The following is a 25,844-nucleotide window of genomic DNA, read 5'->3' on the forward strand; positions in this document are numbered from 1 at the left end:
AAATGCTCACAGTGGGAGTGAGTAAAAAAGGCAGTGTAAGGCTGCACAGTCTTTACCCAGTCACCTGGGAGTAAGCCCCATTGAATACTTGAGAGTGCACAATGTAAGGCTCCATCTACACTAAAGGAATAAGCACTCCACACATTTCCTAAGAAATGGCCAGCTGCTGAAGCATTGCAATTAAAGAATCTAAGGTGGATTGGTGACCTTTTCCTTCAGAATTAAGAAGGGCTTCATATGCCAGCTTCACCATTTCCTCCATTGGGTGCAGGCATTTTATTTCCAGCATAAACAGGACTCTGTTTTTGTACCTACACACCCCACCACTTGTAACTGTTCTCTGAGATGGGATGGGGGGGGGACCGGGACATTCTGGGATCAAATCAGAAACTGGGACGAATTCTGTAATTCCGGGATTGTCCCTGGAAAATTGGGACCCTTGGAGGGTATATGTCAATAGGCAGGGAGTTCCAAAGTGCAAGTGCTGCAAGACCAGATCAATTTCTTACAAATGTGGAACAAGTATTACATGGCACATTAAAGGTAAAGGGACCCCTGACCATTAGGTCCAGTTGTGACCGACTCTGGGGTTGCGGCGCTCATCTCGCTTTACTGGCCGAGGGAGCCAGCGTACAGCTTCTGGGTCATGTGGCCAGCATGACTAAGCCGCTTCTGGCGAACCAGAGCAGCACACAGAAACGCCGTTTACCTTCCCGCCGGAGCGGTACCTATTTATCTACTTGCACTTTGAGGTGCTTTCAAACTGCTAGGTTGGCAGGAGCAGGGACTAAACAACAGGAGCTCACCCCGTTGCGGGGATTCAAACCGCCGACCTTCTGATCGGCAAGTCCTAGGCTCTGTGGTTTAACCCACAGCGCCACCCGCGTTAGATAGTGCCAGTTCCATAGGTCGAAGTGGCTGCGTTGGCACATGTGGGGGCAAGGCGATCCTGCAAGTAAACTGGTCCCAAGTTGTTAAGGGCTTTATATACTGAGAGTAAGACCTTGAAGCAGCACAGGTCTCTGAGCAGAGGCGTTCTATCCTGAAAGGGTCTCAGATAAATGGAACATATCCTGTCTAGACTGATACTAACACCTACAGACAACTCTCTTTCCTGTCTCTTGCTAGTGCAACAAATAGGTCATTCTACACCATATACGTGGAGCCTTCTAGAATATTCTGTGCTGAATGTGGTTCTGCAGCCATCACCCCCTACACGTTAATTGGATCCCGTACAGAGTCTCAGTGGTGTCAGGTCCCCCCCCCCCAGCCTGTTGAAATTGGCCCTTGTCAGCAGCCTTGAACTCCCCATGACCTCCATCACAGAAGCTTCGCTCTGTCTACACAATTACTGTGCAAAACTCATGACGGGTTTGGATTTTATTCAACACGTCGGCCAATGCAGCGGGACTGCCCCAAGAGCTTAAACCTCGAATATCTGGGAGCTGTTAAGAACAGAACAAAATATTCTGGTAAAGGAGGGAAATGTGGATTCTGCATCAGTTACACTGAAACCTTAGCAATCTAGGGAAAGTTCGCACAATAGCGTTTCTGTACAATCATGTTCAATAACACGAAAAAATAGTGAATGCTAATAGGTGCTCTATGTGAGGGAAGGAGGACAATTGTTAAGGATCTTCTTTCTGAGGAGAGAAAAGGGGGAAATCCTCAGAGCACATTTTTGTATAACAATGCCAAGATACTTTACAGCACAATCGCTAGACATGCCTGCTCAGGAAAAAGCGCCGCTGATTTCAATAGGACTCACTCCCAGCTAAGCGTGTATAAGATTTCATTCTTATTATGCTTTGCTTTCAAAAATAGCAGCTATTCTTCTTTCCATAATTTTGCTCTGACATTGTAAAAGCAATCTTTTTAAAAGTCTTTTTACCGCAAATACTCTCTTCAGAATCAAGGGAATTGTTAGCAGGAGCTAAGCCAGGAAGAGTTGCAAAGTAATGAACTCTGAATTTTTCCAGCTGCTCTGCCCCATGCTCTGTCTTGGAGTCTTATTAAACTGCTGATGCTTTTAGGCAGCTGCTCAAGAGGCTGCAACTGTTTTTTGGGATGGGGATGCCAAGGTACATGCCTAGATGTTCTGCAGCAAGTCTCCACCACCCTGGCAGCTTTTGTCCAGGAGACAGATATTCATGCATGTTCATTCATACATGTATGTTCATATGTACATCACACTGAATTGCCCCAACATCCCTGCTGCCTTTCTACCTGAACAATGGCTATTCTCCTCCAGAAAGGTGCTGGTCTCCTTGGTCTGCTGCCTAACTCACTTGTTACCTTGACGCTCCATCAGTAGACCAGTGAGACTTGCTGATGTTCACAGGATATTTCTATTTGTTTACTATGTTTGCTGTGAAAGTTCCTGGCATTTTGTGTAGCTGATACTTGTACAAAACGTTTGTATATAGCAATACGAATGAGGATGCTCTGCTTGGCTGTTAATTCTGCTTTAAAGAATGTAGAAATGATGATGATGATGATGATGATGATGAATTATTTATTATTTATATGCTGCCCATCTGGGCAGCTTCCCACAAAAGATTAAAAATACATTAAAACATCAGTCTTTAAAAACTTCCCTAAACAGGGCTGCTTTCAGATGTCTTCTAAATGTCAGATAGTTGTTTATTTCCTTGACATTTGATGGGAGGGCGTTCCACAGGGTGGGCACCACCACCGAGAAGGCCCTCTGCCTGATTCCCTGTAACCTTGCTTCTCGCAGTGAGGGAACCGCCAGAAGACCCTTGGAGCTGGACCTCAGTGTCCGGGTTGAATGATGGGGGTGGAGACACTTCTTCAGTATTCTGTTGGTTATTTGTTGTTGATTTCTCCCATGCCTTTGCCTAGCTGCAAATGTTTCCCTTAGCTTATTTAATTTGCCTATGATTGTATTTTGTGCTTTGACATGAAAATTGCAGTTTAATTTTCCTTTGCCGATTCTGGGGTCTGTCCAACTTAGGAGACATGTCTTGTCTTCTATTGATACTGCCTTAATGTCTGTGTGGCCGCCTTTACTTTTGAGCTTGAACCTTCATCTGGTTTTATGAGGCCTCAGCATTCCTTGGGAAACAGAGTTCCTTAATTTAGCGTGCAAAGGTCTGATCTGTGGTATTATTTGGTTATTTGCTGTTTATTTCCGTATTTGGTATTTTGCGTATTTGCGGTTTATTTCAGATGCTTTAAAGCTATGTTGTTTTGCTTAAATATAAGCAGCATATAAATTGTCCCAGCAAATAGATATTCAAGTTGCATGATGTGAGAAACTAGTTGGACACTGAGAAGTGGGAGGAACCAGCTGGGGGACCCCCAAGGAAGAAGGCTCAGGGCCTGGGGAGGGACAGCAATGAGTGGTCAGAGGGAGAAGAGGGGGCAGACTCAGGGGGAGGTGTCAGAAGCTGAAGAAGTAACAGGGTTTAGTGAGCTGGGAGCGTCTGTGGCAGGGAGAAGTCCAGAAGGCAGAAGCAGAAGCAGGAGAGGAGGGAGGCCAAGAGGCAGAGATGAGTCAGATGAGGCATGGGTGTCTTCCCCTCCTGCTTCAACAACCTCTCCTCCTCCCTGGTTTCCAAGGACCAGGAGAGGGATGAAGTGGGAGGAGGAAAAGCAGTTGTGTGGCGAGTCCCCCCCCCCCAGTGGAAATAGTGACACATGACACAATTACTAAGGTTAATGGGCTAAACAAGGCCACAAATTTATTGGTTACAGGTGATGAGCGGTATTGGCTTAGGCATTGGTCCTAACCGACTATATCCGACTTCAGCCTGTCCGCTTGAAGTCCAGGAAAGGTTAACCAAAAGTAGGGGGAGTCCTGCTGATGCACATCAACTAGGAACTCCCCTGGGGTCACCGTTAGGGGGCGTGCCTTAGGCCCTCACCTCATAGAATCATAGAATCATAGAGTTGGAAGAGACCACAAGGGCCATCGAGTCCAACCCCCTGCCAAGCAGGAAACACCATCAGAGCACTCCTGACATATGGTTGTCAAGCCTCTGCTTAAAGACCTCCAAAGTAGGAGACTCCACCACACTCCTTGGCAGAAAATTCCACTGTCAAACAGCTCTTACTGTCAGGAAGTTCTTCCTAATGTTTAGGTGGAATCTTCTTTCTTGTAGTTTGAATCCATTGCTCCGTGTCCGCTTCTCTGGAGCAGCAGAAAACAACCTTTCTCCCTCCTCTATGTGACATCCTTTTATATATTTGAACATGGCTATCATATCACCCCTTAACCTCCTCTTCTCCAGGCTAAACATGCCCAGCTCCCTTAGCCGTTCCTCATAAGGCATCGTTTCCAGGCCTTTGACCATTTTGGTTGCCCTCCTCTGGACACATTCTAGTTTGTCAGTGTCCTTCTTGAACTATGGTGCCCAGAACTGGACACAGTACTCCAGGTGAGGTCTGACCAGAGCAGAATACAGTGGCACTATTACTTCCCTTGATCTAGATGCTATACTCCTATTGATGCAGCCCAGAATTGCATTGGCTTTTTTAGCTGCCGCGTCACACTGTTGACTCATGTCAAGTTTGTGGTCAACCAAGACTCCTAGATCCTTTTCACATGTACTACTCTCAAGCCAGGTGTCACCCATCTTGTATTTGTGCCTCTCATTTTTTTTTGCCCAAGTGCAATACTTTACATTTCTCCCTGTTAAAATTCATCTTGTTTGTTTTTGCCCAGTTCTCTAATCTGTCAAGGTTACCTCCCCAGGCTTCAGACAGGGCCACGCCCCCAGAATCCTTTATCGGACTACCCTTCAATATGCGGGGTAGGTGATGGCGCTACCTCCCCTCTTCCATCTACAGAACTGTACCAGTGCCTAACCACCAACACCAAGAAAGTTGTGACGATTTGCTACGAGGTAGGCGAAAACCAAGTGGCTGGTGCCAATTTGCCAAGTGGAAAAATTCCTACCAGACCCCTCAACGGAGTCCATAGCAAGGTCAAGGAACAAAAACCTTATAGGGCGGGAGGGTGGGGAAAGCAGGAACAGCTGGTAGTCGGCAAAGAGGGAGATCCCCAGCCTCGTCCTGCTTTAAATAAGGCAGGCCACACCCCCAGAACCAGCCGATTGGCTGGCCAGGAGGTGACGCAGCTGGGAACCCCCCCAATCATGCGGGGGCTGGGTTCCAACCGCCACGGCGTGATGGGGCCATGAAGCCCGTAACCCCACCTCCTCCGAAGGGCGGAAGTGGCTATGTAGTCTCAGATTGCTTGGGAAAGACCTGAGCTGTGAGCTGCTGCCCTCCCCCCACCATTCCTATGAGTCCAGCCAGTCCATGACACTGGTCTTATTTTTCTGAGGCTGTGTTTTGATGTGTTCAGACTCTTCTATCCCAGAACGACAAAGAGCATAGGGTAGAAAGAGAGAGAGAGAAAAGGAAGGAGTGAGGTTTCTTAACAGATTATGATGATTCCTAGTTGCTAAAGTGAAATGAATAATCCTTTAGACTCAAGATGGGTTTAAGAATGAAAGACAAAATACTCCTCCTCCTGTTTGGCTGTCAGGATCTGGGCGGTGTGATAAATGGCTTAAGATGTCTGAGGCAGGGTAAATTGCCCTAAAAATACCCTCTTAGTATGCTTCTTTGGATGTTAAAAAAATAATAAATGATGGCGGGAAAGTGGAGTTTGTCCTAAATCTCCTAGAAATGGCTTCTAAAAATGCATCTTCATTCTGCTGTCCAGAAAGAGGGAAGGGAAAGAGATTAACAGATATTTTCTAGTGGGAGCCTCAGGTCATCAAAACTTCTTGATTAGTCACTGTGGGGAAGGGAGGAGTGAGGTTTTGTTGTCCATATAATGGGTTAACATTTCTGGAAGGAATTTTATGTTATTTTAACTTTAAATTTACAAGGGACAAAAGATGGCAAAGATTTACAGTCAATGAGGCAGCAGTCAATGGAAGTATTGTAGCTTGCTTGAACATGCCCAACTCTACCCTTCCCCGGAACAGACTGCAATCCTTATTGCAAAAGCTGGATTGTGGGGCTATTCCATAACACCTTTCTAGAAGTGTTTTCTCCACCTGAAGAGCTGCTCACCACATAAACACCACAGATGCCCTGTCCCAAGAATCCCGGGAACTGTAGTTTACCCACCACAGAGCTACAATTCCCAGCACCCTTAGCAAACTACAGCTCCCAGGATTATTTGAGGAAAGTTTTAGTATATGGTGGGTTCGCAGCTGAAGAGCATAGCTGAAAGTGAGGCACTTCCAAGTGTCCAGTTGATTAACCACTCCTCTAGATTTGTTTGCAGGTAGGTAGACTATTAGGGACGCTGGTGGCGCTGTGGGTAAAAGCCTCAGCACCTAGGGCTTGCTGATCGAAAGATCGGCGGTTCGAATCCCCGTGGCGGGGTGCGCTCCCGTTGCTCAGTCCCAGCGCCTGCCAACCTAGCAGTTCGAAAGCACCCCCGGGTGCAAGTAGATAAATAGGGACCGCTTACTGGCGGGAAGGTAAACGGCGTTCCGGGTGCTGCGCTGGCTCGCCAGATGCATCTTGTCACGCTGGCCACGTGACCCGGAAGTGTCTCCGGACAGCGCTGGCTCCCGGCCTATAGAGTGAGATGGGCGCACAACCCTAGAGCCTGTCAAGACTGGCCCGTACGGGCAGGGGTACCTTTACCTTTACCTTTAGGTAGACTATTTAATTCATCCTGACTTGTTTGTGGGGAGGCTAGATGACACTTCCTCAAAGCAAGCATTACTTCACACTTTCCAATGCACTTCCCCATCACTTTTCTTGCCGATCTTTAGAGGAAGCGGGTTTGTTACGTGAGACCTCCCCAGTAAGTCACAGGAAGGATGTGGAGTTAACTCTTTATTAGAGAAAAAACAGGATCTGCACAGGAGTGTCAGGTGTAATGAGCACAGCAACTCTTCTTTGATAAGTCTTGCCCCTATGAAGCAGTTGTGGAGACTGAAGTTCCTCACAGCTATCGAAGTCTCCTTCTCTTCAGCTCCCCCCCCCCCCGCAATAAGAGACTGCGCCTGCGTGGCTGTCTTTGCTCCTCTCACTTCATGCCTCTTCTGGCGCTCATGGCAGTTAAGATTTGGCTGCTAAGTTCAGTTCCCTTCTGGGTGCGTATCTTGTTCGTTGCCTCAGCTAGGAACAGAGGAAGCTGCCTTAGGCTGAGACAGGCCGTTGGTCCAACTAGCTCAGTACTGTCCACACTGACTGGCAGCAGCTCTCAGGGTTTCAGACTAGGGAGCTTTTCCCGGTCTTACCTGGAGATGGGAGCTTCTGCATGTGAGGCACACTGCTGAGCTATGGCCCTGCCCCAGTAGCAAAATGTCCTGGGCCAGCCCTATCTCAACAAAGTCAAGATAAAGGGACCCCTGACCATTAGGTCCAGTCGTGGCCGACTCTGGGGTTGCGGCGCTCATCTCGCTTTATTGGCCGAGGGAGCCGGCGTACAGCTTCCGGGTCATGTGGCCAGCATGACTAAGCCGCTTCTGGCGAACCAGAGCAGCACACGGAAACACCGTTTACCTTCCCGCCGGAGCGGTACCTATTTATCTACTTGCACTTTGACGTGCTTTCGAACTGCTAGGTTGGCAGGAGCAGGGACCGAGCAACAGGAGCTCACCCCGTTGCGGGTATTCAAACCACTGACCTTCTGATCGGCAAGTCCTAGGCTCTGTGGTTTAACCCACAGCGCCACCCATGTCCCTATCTCAACAAACCTTGCCATAAAAAAACTGGGCAGATACGTGTCCTCTAAAAAAACCCCCAGCAAAAATGTTCAAAAATGGGTCAAAGGAGCGCAGGAAGAAATCCACTTTCCCGCTTTCCCAGCCCTCCTTCCAAAACGGTTATTTCTGAGCAGTGACAAAACACAACCTCTTTTGTCAGCTGCTTGCGTTCCTGGCTGACAGTCCTCTGGGGTTCCATTGTGCCGCCTCCTCAGGCTGTTGTTGGAGCAGCTCCTGGGAGCCAATCTCCATTCCTATGCAAGGTGCCATCCTGTCAATCACCAGCTTTCATTTCTCAAACTCCTGGACAATAGGAAACAGCGGGAGGACAAAAAGCTGTTGGGGAGGGAGGAGGAGAAGGGGGGCGGAAGCCGAGCGCTGGAAGGAAGCAGCTGCAATTGCTGTTGAAAACCAACCTCCGTCCTTACGGCCCTTTCAGCTTCGATTTCTTCAACGGACCAACAACTCTCCCCCTCACTTCCAAAACTCCAGCCGCCTCATCACTTCGCCACCTTTGGTTCTGGTGTTGCTAATCTCCCTGGTGTCCCAAACTGGAAACGGGCATCTCCTGTGCAACGGGTCAACGGCAGACCGTAACTTGCAAATAAAACTTTCTGGAAAGTAGCTTTCCAAGGACTGGCAAGGCAAGCCAGAGAATAATACGTATAAAAAGTCATGGGGTAGCAAATTTAGAGCAACGGAGGCTCTAAATCCAGCTCAATTTCCTCCTAGCCTAAGGAGTGTGCAAGCAGGAAATTAAACAAGCCTGGTTAGGTCCAGGAGGGGGGAATGAGGGACCTTCAACTTGTGCAAATGAAAGGCTGGGTTTTTGCATCTTTCAGAGAAGGCAGCTCTGCAGTGCCTGCCAGAGGTGGCAAAGTTTAATACTGTACTGTATGGCACTGTGGGGCAGCCTTCGCTTGCCCACTGGTCACTGGCTCCAATGGGGGATTCCTTTCCAACCTAAAGTATCTTATCCCCCACCCCCAGTGCAATCCAATACATGGCTACAGGAAGGTAAGACCCACTGAATTCAAGGCGGGGGGCTTACTCCCAGGTAAGTGGATAGAAGAGTGCAGGCCCCTTTTTTTCCTTTTTTCCGTACATGAAGCAGCATCTCCCCCCCCCCCAGCTGTCAACTTTTCCCATTTCTTGTGAGGAATCCTATTCGGAATAAGGGAATTTCCCTTAATAAACGGAAAACCTCCCACCCGTGGCTTCTGTAAAGACACACCTTTTTGCTCAGGATTTGCTTGCCCTCTAAGATCACACCTTTTTTTTATTTAAGTCCCCATTAAGATGTTTTATGGTATGCCTTTATACTTCTGTTTTACTGGCTTTATGCATTTTAAAAAGGACACTATTTATAGTTTTCATGTTGTACACAGGGCTTTTTTTTCTTCACCAGCTGGAGCTCCAGGTGGGCTCCATTGCCATTCAAAGAGAACAAGGGAGAAGTTCATGGTGAGCTCCAGACCTCTTTTTCTATAAAAAATGGCACTGGTTGTACACCAGTTTAAAAAAAATAAAATTTTAAGCGGCTTAAGGTAAAGGGACCCCTACCATTAGGTCCAGTCGTGGCTGACTGGGGTTGTGGCGCTCATCTCGCTTTATTGGCCGAGGGAGCCAGCATACATATGTGGCTAGCATGACTAAGCCGCTTCTGGCGAACCAGAGCAGTGCATAGAAACGCCGTTTACCTTCCTGCCGGAGTGGTACCTATTTATCTACTTGCACTTTGACGTGCTTTCGAACTGCTAGGTTGGCAGGAGCAGGGACTGAGCAACGGCAGCTCACCCCGTCGCGGGGATTTGAACCACCGACCGTGGTTTAACCCACAGCCTTAAATAAGAAACACTGTGTGTTTGGTTTGTCTTCTTTTCCTAATATTTTAAAAACAAGGTGGTCTCAGCATCTTGTGAAACAGGCTTTGCAGGAGAAATGCTTCCCACATCTACTGTTTATATAGTGCCACCAAGCAGTGCTAGATGTTGATTGACAGAAAACACCCAGATCTTGCTGGAGAACTGAGTAGGGAAGTTGTGGCCTTCCAGATATTGCTGAATTTCATCTCCCATCAGCCCCAGCCAGCAAGGCCAGTGGTCAGGGATGATGGGAGCTGTAGTCTATCATCACCATCCAGAGGGCCACAGGTTCTGTTATGGACTGGTTGGACCACATGGAATGGTGGGAGGAACCTGCTGGGGAGCCTTAGAGAGATGATTACAGACTTGTTTCAGTATTATCAAGTGTTTGAGAAATTTAAATTAGATTAAAAAAGGGGCTTTTCCAGCGAAATCTCCAGATTGGAATCCGAGGTATTAAATTCAAAATGCAAAACTCTCTCCAAGGCATACAGACCTCTCCTTGACTGGGAGTGGTAACAAGATTTTGGATCTGTCATAACATTGTCCCAATGGGAAAATCTCTGGAGGAACAATTGGAAATTTACTACCTGTTATGCCATCAGGGAGAATTTCCTTAAAATGGAACACCGATGGTACCTAGCTCCTCAGAAACTAGCCAAAAAAAGATGTTAAGAATCTCCTTTAACTTCAAACCAGAGGCATACTTATTGGGTATTATTGATACAGACTTTTCTAATAAATATAAGGATATTTTTCTCTATGCAATGGTGGCAGTGAGGGTTCTTATAGCCACAATGTGGAAAAGTGAAAAAGTTCCCTCAAGACAAGAGTGGGTCCAAAAAATGATTGACTATGTTGAATTAGCCTATCCAAAAAATTAAAGAACAAACCAAGGAAAGAATATATTTCAAAATGGGAAGCATTTAAAATATACTTGAAAATTAATAATACTGACTTAAAATCCGTAGCGGCATTTGAATAATACCAGCAATATCGTTCACTAGTTATATAACATATTCTGAAGTGATTTGAGATAATGGCAATAACATGTATTGACAGCAAAGAATGGTAATTTGATTTATGGAGTAGATGGGACGTCGGACTTAAAAGGAAGAGACCATTACAGCTTATGGATTATGAAATTTATATTAATTATTTATGTAAAGTGTGACTGATGATATTCTTATTATGATGTAATTTGTCTTTTGTTGTTATGTGTTGAGCAAATAAAATAAAGAATTATTAAAAAAAGGAATGAGGTTTCTTTCTTTTTATTAAGAGGCCTTGCTTGTGTGAGGGATATAAAAAGAGCACGTTCACCAGCTTTCTCAGAACAATGGCTCCAGATGGAAGATGTAATTGATTTTGAAGAGCATGAACATCTGTAGAGCATGTGTCCCACTATCCCAATGGGTCGCTGATTTGGAAAAGAAAACCCCCTTCTCCTTGTGTGGATGGTGTGCAGAAACCAATGAAGCAGTCAGTCACTTCCTTACAGTAAGGACAATCCTGTATTTGCATGCACAGAGTAGGTGCTTTCTTACTCTCCAAAGCCTGGCTCGACAGTCGGTAGGTATGTTCAAGAACACTAAAAGGCATTTCAAGCGGGTGAAATAAGCGGAGGGGACAGCTTCTGTGCAGAAGCAACAAGCCAGCAATTTTTCACCGTAAAGCACTGTAAATTGTTTTTGAGAGCATCAGCATGGGACTTTTAAGAATGCTTAAAGAAACCGAGACGGTCGCAAACCATGCTGAACCCAAGACAGCAGTTTTGCAAGAAAAGGCCACAGTTCATTCAAGTGAAGTGGCTTTTCTCGGGATTAACTGATGACCGATATCAAGATGAACTACCAAGGGATCAGCAGAACCTCATTTAAATTGGCTAAGTGAAATCAATCGCACCCTGCTCTTAGAATTCATTAACTAACTACAAATGCAACCTGCAGCAAAATGTTGCAGTGTGGAGTGCTCCCTGTTTGGGATGCCAGATGCACCTCCGCCTCACTGAGTGCATCTATTTTGCTTCTACGCAGTCTTCCCTGCCACTCAATTTATTAGTTTGCATGATACATCTCCATGCCCAGTGCCTTTATGGGCACAGAAGCAAAGGCACTCAGAACCTGGAAATAGAGGGGACGGTCATCATTCTTCACTTCTTCATTTGGACGATTCAGTGATGCATTGTCTATTACTTATCATTTTTCCATTGGAGGAGTTGGCCAGAGGACTGCAGCCAAGAGTGGAAGTCATGAACTACAGAGCCTCCCATTCAACCTTTTCCAGCTATGACTGCATGATCTCGGACAAGCTGCGATTTCTCATTCACAGCCCTCCAAGCCTCTGAAATACAGTGGTACCTCGGGTTAAGAATTTAATTCATTCTGGAGGTCCGTTCTTAACCTGAAACTGTTCTTAACCTGAGGTACCACTTTAGCTAATGGGGCCTCCCACTGCCGCAGCGCAGCCACCGCATGATTTCTGTTCTCATCCTGAAGTTCTTAACCAGAGGTACTATTTCTGGGTTAGCGGAGTCTGTAACCTATGGTTACCAGATTTTTTTCAATGAATCCAGAGACTTTTTTTTTAAAAGCTGAGTCAGTAGTGAGGATGGTGAGGCAAAAGACCCTGGGCCCAAGCACATATGCATATTGCATAAAGGTGCAAAGCCCTTCTTTTGCACCCTGTGAAACATAAATGCCCAGAGTTTTAAAAAAACTGGGCAACGCCCGCCCACGACTCCCAAGCCCCCCCCCCAACAGTCAAAACAAAGGAGGAAGGGGGCAGGAGATGGGGGGGGGGCTCGGAAGTCACAGTTGCCCAGTTTTTTAAAACCTCTGCAGATTTTTGTTTCCCAGGGTAAGAAGGGCTTTGCACCTTGCCCGGAAGAGAAACCACCTGCCTTGCACCTCTCCTGGGCAATGGCGTGCTGCCCGCCTGTGACTCCCAAGCCTTCCTTTATCTCCTGCCCCCTTCCCCCTTTGTTTTGACAGATCGGGGGAGGCTCAAGAGTCACAGGCAGGCAGCCGTTGCCCAGGAGGCTATGCAATATAATAGTTATGCAACACCTGAGCTGTAAGATCTCCACAGCACTGTTCTCTATCTCTACTTTTGTAGCAAGATCTAGCTCTGCTCATGGCCTTCTCTCTTCAAGCCTCACCACCCTCAGTGTTGCGCCCAAGACACATCATATGGGGACTTCCGGCGAGGAAAGATGGTGGGTGCCACGGCAGTGAGCAGCTCCTGAAGCCAGCCAGAGCCAACTGCGCTACCAGGCTGGCTCCGGGCTGCTGAGGCTGCCACTGCCACGTTTCCCGGGGACAGATTTGTAAATCTGGGGACATTCCGGGGACGGAATTTGTCCAGGGACAGATTTGCAAATCCGGGGAACCAGAAACCTACTATAACCTGAAGCGTCTGTAACCTGAGGTACCACTGTATGGGAAAAGGATTGACCTACCTTACAGGGTGGCTGTTAAAATGTTGCTTCACATAATAAGTGAAGCACTTTGGATGACACAGTATTACTAGCCACCAGAGACTACATTATTTGTTTATAAGCACATACCTAAAATTACTATACAAAAATAGAAATGGAGGGGCCCTGCCTGCAGACTTCTAATTCAATAGACATGATTTTAAAAAAGAAAGAATGGGGAGGGAACAGGAAGATAAGCAAATTCAGATACTAATTCTTGCTAGGTGGGAAGGTCCCAGAGGGAGCTGATACTGGAAGTTCCCGGTGGCAGTTTGTGGCAGCTGAGCCAATGGAAGGAGCCTTGCTGTTTCACTTCGCCCTCTAGTGCTGCCAGGTAAAAATGCTCCAATGAAGACAGTTCTGGGAGAGAAGCCAACAGCTCTTTAATAGGAGGCTTCAGATCAGAATCTCTTAATTATAATTCCCCTTGCCAAATTATTCCTGTTTTTGTATTTATTGCAACAATATACTTATCAGGGGCACAATCTAGTGAAAATTCCATTGATTTCAATTCAGTGCATACTTACTGTAGATGTGCTTAAACCACGGGCTGAAATGGGCCTTGAGTTTTAAAGTGTGTGTGTGTGTGTGTGTGTGTGTGTGTGTGTGTGTGTGTGTGTAATCTCCAGCATCTGGATAAAGTCCAACACCTGCAATTCCTGTTCTCTTTATCAAGCATTTATATTTGATGAATCAGCTTATTTATTGCCTTTCACTACAGCCTTGATATCTATTGCGTCAATTTGACATATGCTTTTGTTTCCAATGTCCCAAAAATATTCATGGAAAACTATACTTTCAAAGCTAGACTGATTTTTACCCTTTTGACTGTGTGTTCTTGCTCTGACCACAAACTGCTATAAATGTTTTGGTTTTGCGATTTTTAAAAGAAAACTAGTTTGATTCAGTACTGGTCATTTGCTCTGTATTTAATGATCTTATAATGCTTTAATTATCTTATTACACACCACCAATTTTTTTTTTTAAATTCAGTTGGTGTCTTATAAATAAAACACATTTTTAAAAAATGCTTCTGGAAAGACATCCTCCTGTCCTTGGTACAATGTCACATATTAAAGGAGACAGTAAAATATCCAGCGGAACTAACACTGAGGGCCTATCCAAAGCTGTTACTTTTATTGTGCCATTAGCAACTTTTTAAAATGTAGTCCTCAACTGGTGGAGGAAGTGGTCCTGATTTTCACTGGGACCCCAGCACATAGGGGGAAGAAACCCTTTGTGCCCCAAACAAGATTCAGGTGAAAACTGCCTCGGCACAACAACTCATGTTAGGAAAGAAACTCCCATTGTTGCCACATTGAACAGAAAGATTGGTACTTGTGGTGCTCTATTAGTGGAAACTAAAGGGAAGAGTGAAGCATATAAAACTCCCTATTACAATGTACAGAGGGCTAGCTATTCTGAAATTAGTAGTTCTGGGAATATCTGTGGCAGATACAGTACTGATTTATAAAACACTTCCACTGTTTAATATAATTAAAAAATATAAAGATTTGATTTAGTTCACATGAGAATGTGAGAACAAAATAATTAATGTCATGTTTACTGTGGATGCATTAATTTGAGGGAGAGGGACTTTGATAATACAATCTGTAAATGAAGGCCTTATCAAGATTAACTGAGCCATTTAAGTGTCATGCACAAAATCTCTAAATCTATGGAGCTTAACCATACGATAAATGCTACTCTTCTGCTTTTAGACATGGAAACTGTGTTACGAAGAAGGGAGCCTTGTGACACTTCTTAATGATTCCAAAGTAATCTTCATCCTCTGATTCTATTCTCAGTCTAATGTGGACTGGAACTGTCCCATATCATGTGTTCTTCATTTGGACTTCATGAAACTGATCGCCTACATCTCTAAGAGGCAGAAGTCCTTTCTTCTAGTTAAAAGTTTCCTTGCAGATGAAGATAACATCCACACAATTACTTAAGAACATTTATTTATAACATGATATAAAAGAAATGAGATATGAACATTTTTATTTGAACAATAGTAAGTGGCTTCTTATACTTACATTGGTTGTGCTCATTGTATAATATATACACAATGAACATAATTACATTTGTACACAAACTTAACTGGGAACTGAATACCTGCTTATTGCTGTACATACCCTATTCCAAAAGAGGAAGAGCCCAGTACCTCAAGATTCCTAACCCTTCATTTTTGTTTAAAGTAAGAGAGAGAGAGAGAGAGAGAGAGAGAAGTAAACACTAACATTCATGTCTATGTTGAGGACAGTATGGGAGAAACTGACATTGCAACTTGACCGAGAAATAATTACAGATCAGAAATAGAACACATCTTAACTCGGCAATAATAATAATAATAATAAATGGCACATTTTAAATAGGGCATAAAACATTTACAAATCAAAAGGTGAAAACAATACATGATTCATTTTTAGAAGCATAACTGAGGTTTAAGTGGTGATCTGTAAAAGCGACCCATGAAAAAGGCTAAAAAGGAAGCAAACTTAATTAAATTCAATTTTTTAAAATAAAAAAACCTTACACCAGGGAAAAACCACTTGCGAAGGTTCCGATTGTAGGCCGCACATTTGAAAAAGAAGCCTTAATGATGTGGATGGAAGTCATAGTAGCAGCAGGCTGGTGTCAGAAGAACTATCTCCAAACTGTTGAGGGTACCGTGGGAGGCATTTAAAGCTCTCTTGGAATAAACATTTTCCATGAAGTGATAAAAAATGATGCTCTGTGGCCAAAAGCATCAGAACTATGAATTTCATAGATTTAATAAAATTGACTGTACAGTATCTTCTTTCCGTAGGTCCGTTTTGTTAGCCGTGAATCGTTTCAGCAGAAGCTGGAAGAGCTGGAAAAAAAAGCTGAGTGAGGTTTATTGCAAACAAGCCACTGAAAGAGAAGAATGTGGGGTTTTCTTTTTGAACCTGGACAGAGATAATGGGGACCACCTTCTGTAAAATGTGATTATCCATAATCTGAAGTAATCCTAATGGAAGAGCAACCCTGTAGCTGGATCAGATCAAAGCCCCATCTAGCTCAGTCATCTTCTTCCTTGATGGTCTGCCATTGACAGAATTATCCTCCATGAATCTCTAATTTTCTTTAAAAGTTAGGCTCTGTCCCGAATCAACTGCCTATCAGTTTTCACTGGGTTTTAGCACCCGCAAAATATTATCTGGGGTGTGTGTCAATCAACACACAGGCACTGATTTTGACAGCACATGGGGGGGGGGCTTGAGGGCACAGGAGAGAAAGAGTTTGATGCTAACCACACAGACATGATTCCTGGACATTATTTTCTAAGAGGTGGTAGGAAGCCTTGTGTTTGGGTCAGAAAGGTGCCATTTCTTGTATCCTAAGAACAAAGGCATAAAACTCAAGACTGGTGGCTCTGTGGCAGAGGACATGCTTTTCAGAGATCCCAAGTTCTACCCCCATCATCTCCACTTTGAGAGACGAGGTGGCAGATGGTGGGAGAGACCCTGGAGAGAAAGCCACTGCCAGGCAGAACAGACCGTACTGAGCCTGACACACAAATACTTTGTATTGGCAAAAGGCAGCTTCCAGCGTTATCCCCAAGGTTAGTATTTGGACGTTCCAAATTATTTACCAACACTGGTGTTTTAGATGCCTGCCGTAACACTGCAGCAGTGCTTACGAACCTCTGCCAGTGCATGCTTATGCTATCTCTGGCCTGGCCACAGAAACATCTAAGATGTTTGCTTTATGTCAAAGTTTTATTTTGATTTTTTTTTAATTTAGAAGCAAAACTATAGTGCATGCTGTTATAATACATTTTGGCAGTCTACATTTCCTAAATCAAACCTGCTGCTGTTGAGTTTCCTCTTGAAGTCTGTGCTGGCATCTCAAACGAAGAAATAGTATCCTCCTGCTCATGAATGCTGGTTTCTTCACTCTCTTCTGTGCTGCTTTCAGGTTTGTGGTTTGCAACTGGGGCCTCGTTCTTCAGGCTGGGGGCGAACAATCTAAGTTTAGAGTTTCCTCTAACTTCTAATTGGGTTAACTGATATTGTACACCACTTCAATAAAAGCCTAAAATACAAAAATACTAGTTGTGGTGTATATAGGATTATGAGATCACGTAACCCAATCTCGGAATCTATGCTTTTCTAGAAGAGTGGGGGGAAACATCAGTACTGCTTTCTACTTCACACACACATAGCATTTTTAAAATAAGACCTAAGAAATCAGATTATTTATCCTGAGTGCCTGATGGGTGTCCTTCAGAAGAGCATTCCACAATTTGGGTATGGCCACTACGAGGGCTATGTCTTCCTGAAGACAGCAAACTTATTTCTGCAGTGAAGACACCTAGAGGAGCTTCTGCAGATGATCTTAAAGCACGGTCAGATTCACGGGACTAGGCAACCCCTAAACCAAATCAACTTGCTAGTCACACCTTCTGAATAGTGAGTGACTATACTGTTTCTGGTTTTGGGTCATTAAAGACTTGGACAGGGATCCAAAAGACTGCAGGCTCACCAAGGTTCTCACGCTTTCCTTTCCTGACTCAGCCCTTTGTATCCCCTCCTCCTACCCCAAAATAATTTCCGAAGGTCAGGGCTCTCGTGGAAAGGCTTGCAATGTGTCAAGAGCGGCTGCCTCCTAGGTATACACCAAAGTGCTTTGCAAGTAGGCACGGGCTTCTTTCGATCCCAGCCTTGTAGTTTTCCAACTGGAAGTGGAATGAATTTGGAATAAATTTTGACACCTTTATCATGTTAAAAGGCAAAGGTAAAGGGACCCCTGACCATTAGGTCCAGTCGTGACCGACTCTGGGGTTGCGGCGCTCATCGCGTTTTATTGGCCGAGGGAGCCGGCATACAGCTTCCAGGTCATGTGGCCAGCATGACTAAGCCGCTTCTGGCGAACCCGAGCAGCGCACGGAAACATGTGCAGGAGTAGGGACCGAGCAACGGGCGCTCACTCCATCGGGGGGATTTGAACCGCCAACCTTCTGATCAGCAAGTCCTAGGCTCTGTGGTTTAACCCACAGTGCCAACCGTGTCCCACTTTATCATGCTAACGTTTTCAAAATGGGAAAATCTATTTCAAAGCCTTTGGAAGACAGGAACTTTTACATTAGCTTTCACATGCTAGGTAAAAGGCCAACACAGCTGGTTTTTAATGGCTGTGAGACTACTTTAATTCCTTTATTTAAAAGTTCGGCAGTGATCCAGAAACAAACTGGACAATTTTACATTTTAAAAAAAATGCTCTTGAAACCTGTATTATGTAATAGCTTCAACGAATTAGCACTCGGTACTTTATTTTCAGGTCCCAGAAATAACTACCTGAAGTGGTAAAGCAAGGGCTGATGTGGAGGGGGTAACTGTTAGTTTGTCAATCCCCTCCTATGAAGTGAAAAGAAATAGAATGCAGGGGTAAAGTCTCCCCCTAAATTTGCAGATATGGAATCACTGCAATGACTTCTGGTTTTACTGCAAAGCCCCACACAGCTGCTGTTACTAGTAAGTTAGATTTGCTTTACCTGAAGTCAGCATCTTGTGTCTCTTCTACTTTTTTTAGCTTTTCAGAAGTCTCATAGGGAGTCCCCTCCTTTGGCTCTAAGACATCTGGTGACAGCTGACCTTCATTTTTTGGTAACTGAGGGTAAAAAATAAAAGTGAATAATAAATGTTAGCTATTTGAAGTACCTAAGTTGAAGAGGTGTGTAGATAGAAGAGTTTTATTTTCTGTTTTTAATTTCAGTTACTCAATCTCCTGTATTTAGGTTGGTGCACTTTTTAAAGCTGTCTCTAATGAACAAGCAGAATTAAGTTTGGGACAACCAGGAGGCACCAAGGAAAGAAAAACGGGGAGGTAAAGTTTCAAAGGTACACACGCTAAAAACACTTTTGTTCAGGAGCATTTAAGAAGCACATCATTGTGTTCTCTGTGTCATGAGCAGAGAACACAGAGATGTGCTTTCTAAGTGCCTCTAAGGAAGAAATATATTTTGAAATATGTTTGGCCAACAATATCTTTTATTTTTGTGTACCCTTGAGATTTCACATCCCTCTTTCTCCCAGTTAATTGTAGACTATCTGAACTCTGCATTGTTTACCCAACATTTGCTCAGTGATTTGTAGTAACCCAAACTATAATTTCAGTTTGAAAGCATGCTCTGCAAAAGAGAAAGAAGACTAGAAAAGTGGTAAAAATGTAGATAAGAGCTCCAGGCTAACTAATTAAGCAAGTTCTAGAGGTGCCTTTGTGGGGAAGGTTTTGGTTCTATATTTTCTGACCCCAGTTCCTTATTTTCTCATTGTATGCCAATAAATTTCTGTAATCAGGAAAAAGCAGTACCTGTGTAATAAAACCAGCATGATGTTCATTTGGATGATCATTATTCTTATCCTCTGGACGATCATTATCTTTAATCCAAGGGGAGTCTTCTGCACAATTTTGATGGCTCTGGTCTGCATCACTTCCTCTAATGGCATACTCTAATTCCTTGGTAATGCATACAAAATCATCCTTCCTTTGGTTCTGCAGAGAATATTAGATTTATTGTGAACAAACAAGGCAACTAACTGGCAGTACAATGATAAAGACACTGGTTAGTTAGCAAACAAAACAACAGGGCCCCTCTGGACATCATTTTTAAAGCACATTCCTAAGATTTGTGCTCATGAGGCTGTCTGGGTGCCTTCAATCCTGTTTGTGCCTTCAAAGGTTTTGGAGTGGTCAAACTCCTTCGCTTGCACTCAGTGCATATTCTGTAACTTCCTGCTGAGATACTGTAACTTTTTATACCAAAAATGTTCTGGTTATTTTTGTCCCACTTCTGTTGTGCTCTAACCCTTCCAGACAGCAGTAATGTGGTAGCATGTCGTGGCATCGCCAAACAAATCTACCATTAAAGCACCATTATTGTGTCAAAAACATATTGCAGAATATGCCCGCAATATAACGTCAGTCTGGAGAGGCCCACGGATTGTTAACTTCCTTGTAGAAAACATCAGATGTCAAAGAGAACAACAACTACCAGACTTTTAGAAGAAATCTGAAGGCAGCCCTGTTTAGGGAAGCTTATAATGTTTAATGTATCACAGTATTTTAATATTCTTTTGGAAGCCGCCCAGAGTGGGGCGGGGTATAAATAATAAATTATTATTATTATTATTGGGCGAGGGTGGTATAAATGGGCGGGGGTATAAATAAATTATTATTATTAATTATTATTATTATTATTATTATTATTATTATTATTATTATTATTATTATTATTATCTTACATGATACTCCTCCTGTACACGACACATAGGTACCAATATAATGGGTGGTGACTAAACACCTGCAGCACAGGACCTTGCAATTGCCTGTACCTTTCCTGTGCACCAAACGTGTCCACACGGACTAACTGCTCAAAACACTTTTTTAAAACCAAAGAGTAGACCTCTCTATCTTTTAGTGATGCTACTGTCCATTCCAAAAAGCAGGGAGGAAGCTGCTAATCTTCTTGGGGAGAAAGATTGCTCTAAGACCATGAGGAGTCTCCAATATCCCTCACTCCTCTGGGATTAGTGGGGCTTAATATAAACACAAATAGTTTGGCATTACACTATCTGTTTCCATTCCAGGCCAACATTTTCCTTACCCTCACAACAGGAACAAAAGCTCCACCTGACTGGACAAAAGAACTTCCTTCACAATATCTGTTTCCACATCCTTATCCAGATTTTGGAGGCAGCACAGAAGTCAGTCCTCAGCCATAAACTGAGGCTCTAAGAGCTTCTGTCTGTCAAGGAGAGGGTTGTGGGGGGATGAACGTGTGGCATACCTGAGACAACTTAAAAGGATTCTCTCTGACAAGGGATGGGCTTTGTGATGGGGACAGATCTGAGACACCAATAATATTCAGTCCTTTCTTCTTCTCTCTTAGACAAGCCTGCTGATGTCTCTTTATTCTTTCCATCTGCTCTTCCACTGTCATCCGGGGACGAGCACTTTCTGCCAAGCATAGCTGCTCTACTGCACTTCTTGGCCTCTCCTTGAAAGGAAAGAAATGTATGGGGGGAAAAAAGCACTTCTAAAAAAGGAAGCAATGTTTGAGGGACACCTTTACTCTGCTGTTGCAATGGGATATACCATGCTATTCCCAATACACAGAAACTGGCATGATTTGAAGCAACAAGGTTAACTACACAGAATGTGAATCTAGAATTTTTAATCCATGTCAAAGATTTCCATCCACAGAATGCATTGCACTGTGATAAATTCCATAAAATACCACTGCCTCTATTCAAAGAGCATCATGTAAAAAACTCACCAACAGCCTTATGGAACTAGAACTGATTACAATAATGCTGAACAAGCTCTCATCTCTGATTCACAGAATGAGGTTGTACTGATGGAGTGAAAGCACTCTATTTTGTAAGGCAAGTTGGTTTTTGTCTACTGCCTATCAATAATGCTGCAGATAAATGTGACTGGGGAGAGGAGGCAGGGAAGAGATAGGTGCTGTGCTATTTAAAGACTATCTCTTCATATTTCATCATGAATCAGCTGCACTTTTTCAGTAAGGCATTCATATCCCTATGTATTTGGCCAAGGATCCGGGGGGGGGGGGTGAGAGGGTGGTGTTCTCATATATACAATATGCAGAAGCCCACTGGTCATTATGGAAAACATACACTTGACGGATGGTGACAATCCGACAAGTCAATCTTTTTCTCTACTATATGAATTTTTTCTCTGTCTTCCCATCACAGTCCTTCTGAATATTGTGCCAAGCAGGAGCATTGCCATGATGATCTTATACTACATGTTGGGCAGTGGTGGCGTCTGCTGGCGTAAGAGTAGCCACACAGTTGCACTGGTGCAATACCCTGAGTTGATGTGCAATGCAGATGGAGAGCTGGAGGCAGCAAGGGATACAATTCAAAAGTAGTAAATACCGTTCTTAGATCTATCTTCTTAGTTTTCCTTAAAGTCACATAGGAAGCTATTGTTGAAGATTCAGGTGTTGGTGACTTTGTTCTGGGAGGCACAACTCCAATGGGAAAATGAGAGCCTATAAAACAAGAGGGGTATTGTAAAGACCTTAACACAAACTCTAGATGCAGTTAATGTGAAACATGTTTTATCATGCAGTTATCATATTTCAGCACCTGTCTAACAACAAGTCTGCTCATAATAAGGATTTTAAAATACATTACATTGAAATCTAATGATTATAGATAAAAGCTAGGTCTGAAGAAGTAATGATTCTAGAATGATGGACCCCAAGTGCTGGTACTTCTCTTTTAAGATCCATGTACAAGTACACAATCTTTGATGCCAAGGAGCCTTAGACCCTGATCATTCCACTCCTGTGTTGCCCACAATTTCTGCACTCCTATTCTGCCAATAGTGCTTTATGAGGTGTAAGAAGAGAGACAGATGGTGGTGGATTCACTACAGCAGTTGCTGAAAGTGGGGCACTCACTGGATTAAGCAAGAGAAACCCCAGGACTATGCAACCAGAATAGGCTTGGGGGGGGGGGGGTGAGATGGATTAACAATAAGAGCTTAACTTTTCTGCCATGCGTTTGGACAATAAGTTGCTGAGAGTTCAGTTATATTTACTGCTTACTTTGAGAATATCTGTGTTGTATGGGTTGGCTTGTTTTTTTTAAAAAAACATTTGTTATTAATGTTTGGTTTTGAATTACCATTGTTACAAGCTGTTTTGGGAATTCCTATTAAAAAGACACACACACACCAGTGACTAACGAAACAGAATATTTATAATGTTATTAACAAAACGTTTTGACTTCCACCTTCAAGGGCTGCTGACACAGATGATGTGTTCAGTCATCAAAGCTTTATAATTGCAATCTTAGAAACAGTATCTTTTTTTACTGGTGCTTCCTTTGAGCCCAGGGCTTCCTGTCTGCTGATTATCTTGCCCTTTAAGAGTTTTTTTGGTGGCTATCACTTCGGCACAGCGAGTTTCTGAGCTGGGGGCCTTGTATTCTGATCCCTGACTTATGTGTTTCACCTGGACAAAGTGCGGTTCATGCCTATGGTATGTTCTACTTCTAATAGGTCTCAAGAGGTGGTGTTGCTCTCTTTTTGTCCCAATCCTTCCTGCTCCCAAGAACATCACTGCCATTTGTAGTGGGGAAATTCGACCATCTCAGTAAGAACACAGTAGGAGAGCTTTGAATGTCTGGCGTTCTTTGAGATTTTATTTGCTACACGCAACTGAGTTTAGAAAGTTGGTAAGGCAATACTAAAATCTCAATTTTAGTGGAGATCTAACAACCAAGAAATCATCATTTTTGGGGGTATCTATTAGCAACTCATACATAAATTAATCTTACAGCAACCCTAAAAAAGAAACTTGTGTGAACAAGAAAAGCAGACACTGCCCTCATAAAAAACCCCACTACATAAGAAAAACTTTTTATGTGCCACAAAACTGGGAAACACAAAAGAACAAATTCAGTTTCTACGATATACATGATTTGGGTTTTGCAACGTTATATTTAGAGGTATGGAAACCCAATCCTAAAACAGAAAAAAGAAAAGAACACTTTGCACCTATATTTTGTGAAGAAGGAGCAGGGTATGTGCAAAGGGGGGGGGGTCTATCAATTTTCTTCAGTTTCTCTGTACTACTTTTAACTGGCTCAAGACTCCATTACAGAACAGTAAAACACAAACAAATCCTCACAGTGCAAATATCAACAGCCCATAATATTCTTTGTATAAAACAATATTTATATTGTGTATTCCTTGTCACAGCATGTAGGCAGGATTCTGGAGCGTGGCCACTTTCTGCCAGCTTTCATCTAAGGAACTTAAAATACAATCCTAATCCTTTTATACAGGTACAGCCACATAAATGACAATTAAAATCAATGCAGCATGCCCAGATCTCCCTCCTTGTTCTCAAAGCAGTGCAGGTGGTTGACAATTCAACACTGGATCCTTAAAAATGGGTTTCATCCTGCTTTAACTGTTTGCTTTGAACACTTTGGTCTGATGAAATGTATTACTCCAGCAGGAAATGGTACACTGCCAGTAGGATTCTTTATTTAAAACTAGCAGCATCATAGCCAGAGCTGCTCAGGAATTCCAAGAAACCATATATTTTTTTTGGTAAGGTTCAGATTGCTATCTTGATTCCAAATGGCATCCAATTGTATCCAAACAAATGAAAACTTGCTCCTTGATCACAGGGACCATCATGCAAGATTTTGTGAAGGTATCTTAAGAGGTGTCCAAATGCAGAGAGAAGAGACAAACAACTTTCCAAAATACATAGTAGAGGATTTTATTACTGGCTCTCCTGCAAGATGTTTTCCCCTCCACTTTTGGAAAGACAGATGTGGTAAAACTTTCTATGCATACTGATGGAAAGAAATATTGCACCATAGTTTTAAAAAGCCTCATTGCTTTGTGCCTTGCATCTCCCAGGCCTGCTGCATGGTAGTTTTGACAGCTCCAATGAAATGTATGTGACTAAACTGCTGATCACTAGTTGTGCGATGAATGCGATTAGCAGAATAAACACACAGGTTAACATTCCCTACCTAAGCCCCTAAAGCTCTCAGACTGAGTTAATAGGATTTACTCTGAGACTTTAGCTCACCACTTCCTCTGCTGTAAGCAGATGCAAGGACAATTGTCTTATTAAAGCATCCATTTTGGTTTATTAGATTGCTGAAAGAAGCTGCACACATCTGCCTTATCTGACCATATTTCTCTAGTACAGGAGCAGACAGAAGTCTGACACTAGCAATATGAACAAAATGGGTCCAGTATTTCCAAAGGGACTGTTAGAAAATGTGGCTGCTTCAGAATATAAACCATTGTAGGTAAAGTGATGCTTCTTATTAGAACCCCTTCCTGTCTTAAGTTGAAATAACAGTCCAGTTCCTTGTTCTGAGAATGGTCTATCTAGGCCTACAGAACCCCCAGATAAATGCCCAATTGCTTATTTAAATAATCTCCAAGGAGGTGAAATGACAGCATCCAAGGCTGTTTCTTCTATTACTGCACATTTATAGACAAAACTTTCTTCCAGTCCAGTCTACACTTCTTTTGCTTGAAGTTTACCACCTCACTGCTTCTTCTACAGACTTCAAAGTAGCCAGCTTATAGGCACTTCATCTGCTTAAATTGAATTTAGTGTAAGATGGAAAAGAGGGGAAACTGGAATCAAAGAACTGTAAGAGTACCCTGCCCAAACTGAAAGGCAGTGATAAAGCCAACTGGATATATTAATAAATTGGACTCAGGCCTGATGCAAACAAGAAGATATTGAAAAAGTAAGGTAGCCCTTCACCCCCCCCCCAAAAAAAATATTTTTGCATTTTTCACCTCACCATCAAATGCTAACCACCAAGCAATCCAATGGTGTGAAAAATCACTGAGGGGAACTGCTCCACACAAGCACATGTATGATTAGACTGCATATTGTACAAGGATTTGTGATGGCTATTTATATCCTTTCTGATAACTCTTTACAGACCATTCTATACATACATGTATATATGTGTGGGTGGGAGTGTAATATGCACATACATATCTTTGTCGCTGACCAATATGAATAATCTTTTTGTAATTAAAAACTAAGTTCCTGAATTTGCTCCCCATCCCCTTCTCCCTTCCGATCAGTTTCCCTTTCATGTCATGCCTTTTGAATGGAAACCACGGGGGCAAGTACTGTCTCATTACTGTTCACTTTGAACTGGTCTGGGAGCCTCCCTTGCCTTGTGAGCTAAAAATCCTTCAAATAAGTAATAAATAGGCAGCATAGCCTTG

At 43.4% G+C, this 25,844-nt stretch overlaps 1 protein-coding gene across 37 annotated transcripts in view; it reads right to left on the minus strand.

Moving 5' to 3' along the window:
• Positions 1 to 14,999: 14,999 nt before the first annotated feature.
• The window catches only part of PLEKHA5 (pleckstrin homology domain containing A5), a 173,957-nt gene continuing 163,112 nt past the window's right edge, over positions 15,000 to 25,844 (minus strand). For all 37 annotated transcript variants that reach the window (XR_014516109.1, XR_014516110.1, XR_014516111.1 and 34 more), the window contains 6 exons: positions 21,986 to 22,101; positions 20,869 to 21,078; positions 19,392 to 19,574; positions 18,574 to 18,689; positions 16,887 to 17,032; positions 15,000 to 15,909 (listed from right to left, as the gene is read on the minus strand). Coding sequence is in view for 34 of the 37 variants with exons in the window: in XM_083460949.1 (XP_083317075.1) it covers positions 15,875 to 15,909; positions 16,887 to 17,032; positions 18,574 to 18,689; positions 19,392 to 19,574; positions 20,869 to 21,078; positions 21,986 to 22,101 (806 nt within the window). In the remaining 3 variants the exon portion in view is untranslated. The remainder of the gene's footprint in view (positions 15,910 to 16,886; positions 17,033 to 18,573; positions 18,690 to 19,391; positions 19,575 to 20,868; positions 21,079 to 21,985; positions 22,102 to 25,844) is intronic.

Source organism: Podarcis liolepis (assembly GCF_965112155.1).
Source record: "Podarcis liolepis genome assembly, chromosome: 10".
In the NCBI taxonomy this organism is placed as follows: domain Eukaryota; kingdom Metazoa; phylum Chordata; class Lepidosauria; order Squamata; family Lacertidae; genus Podarcis; species Podarcis liolepis.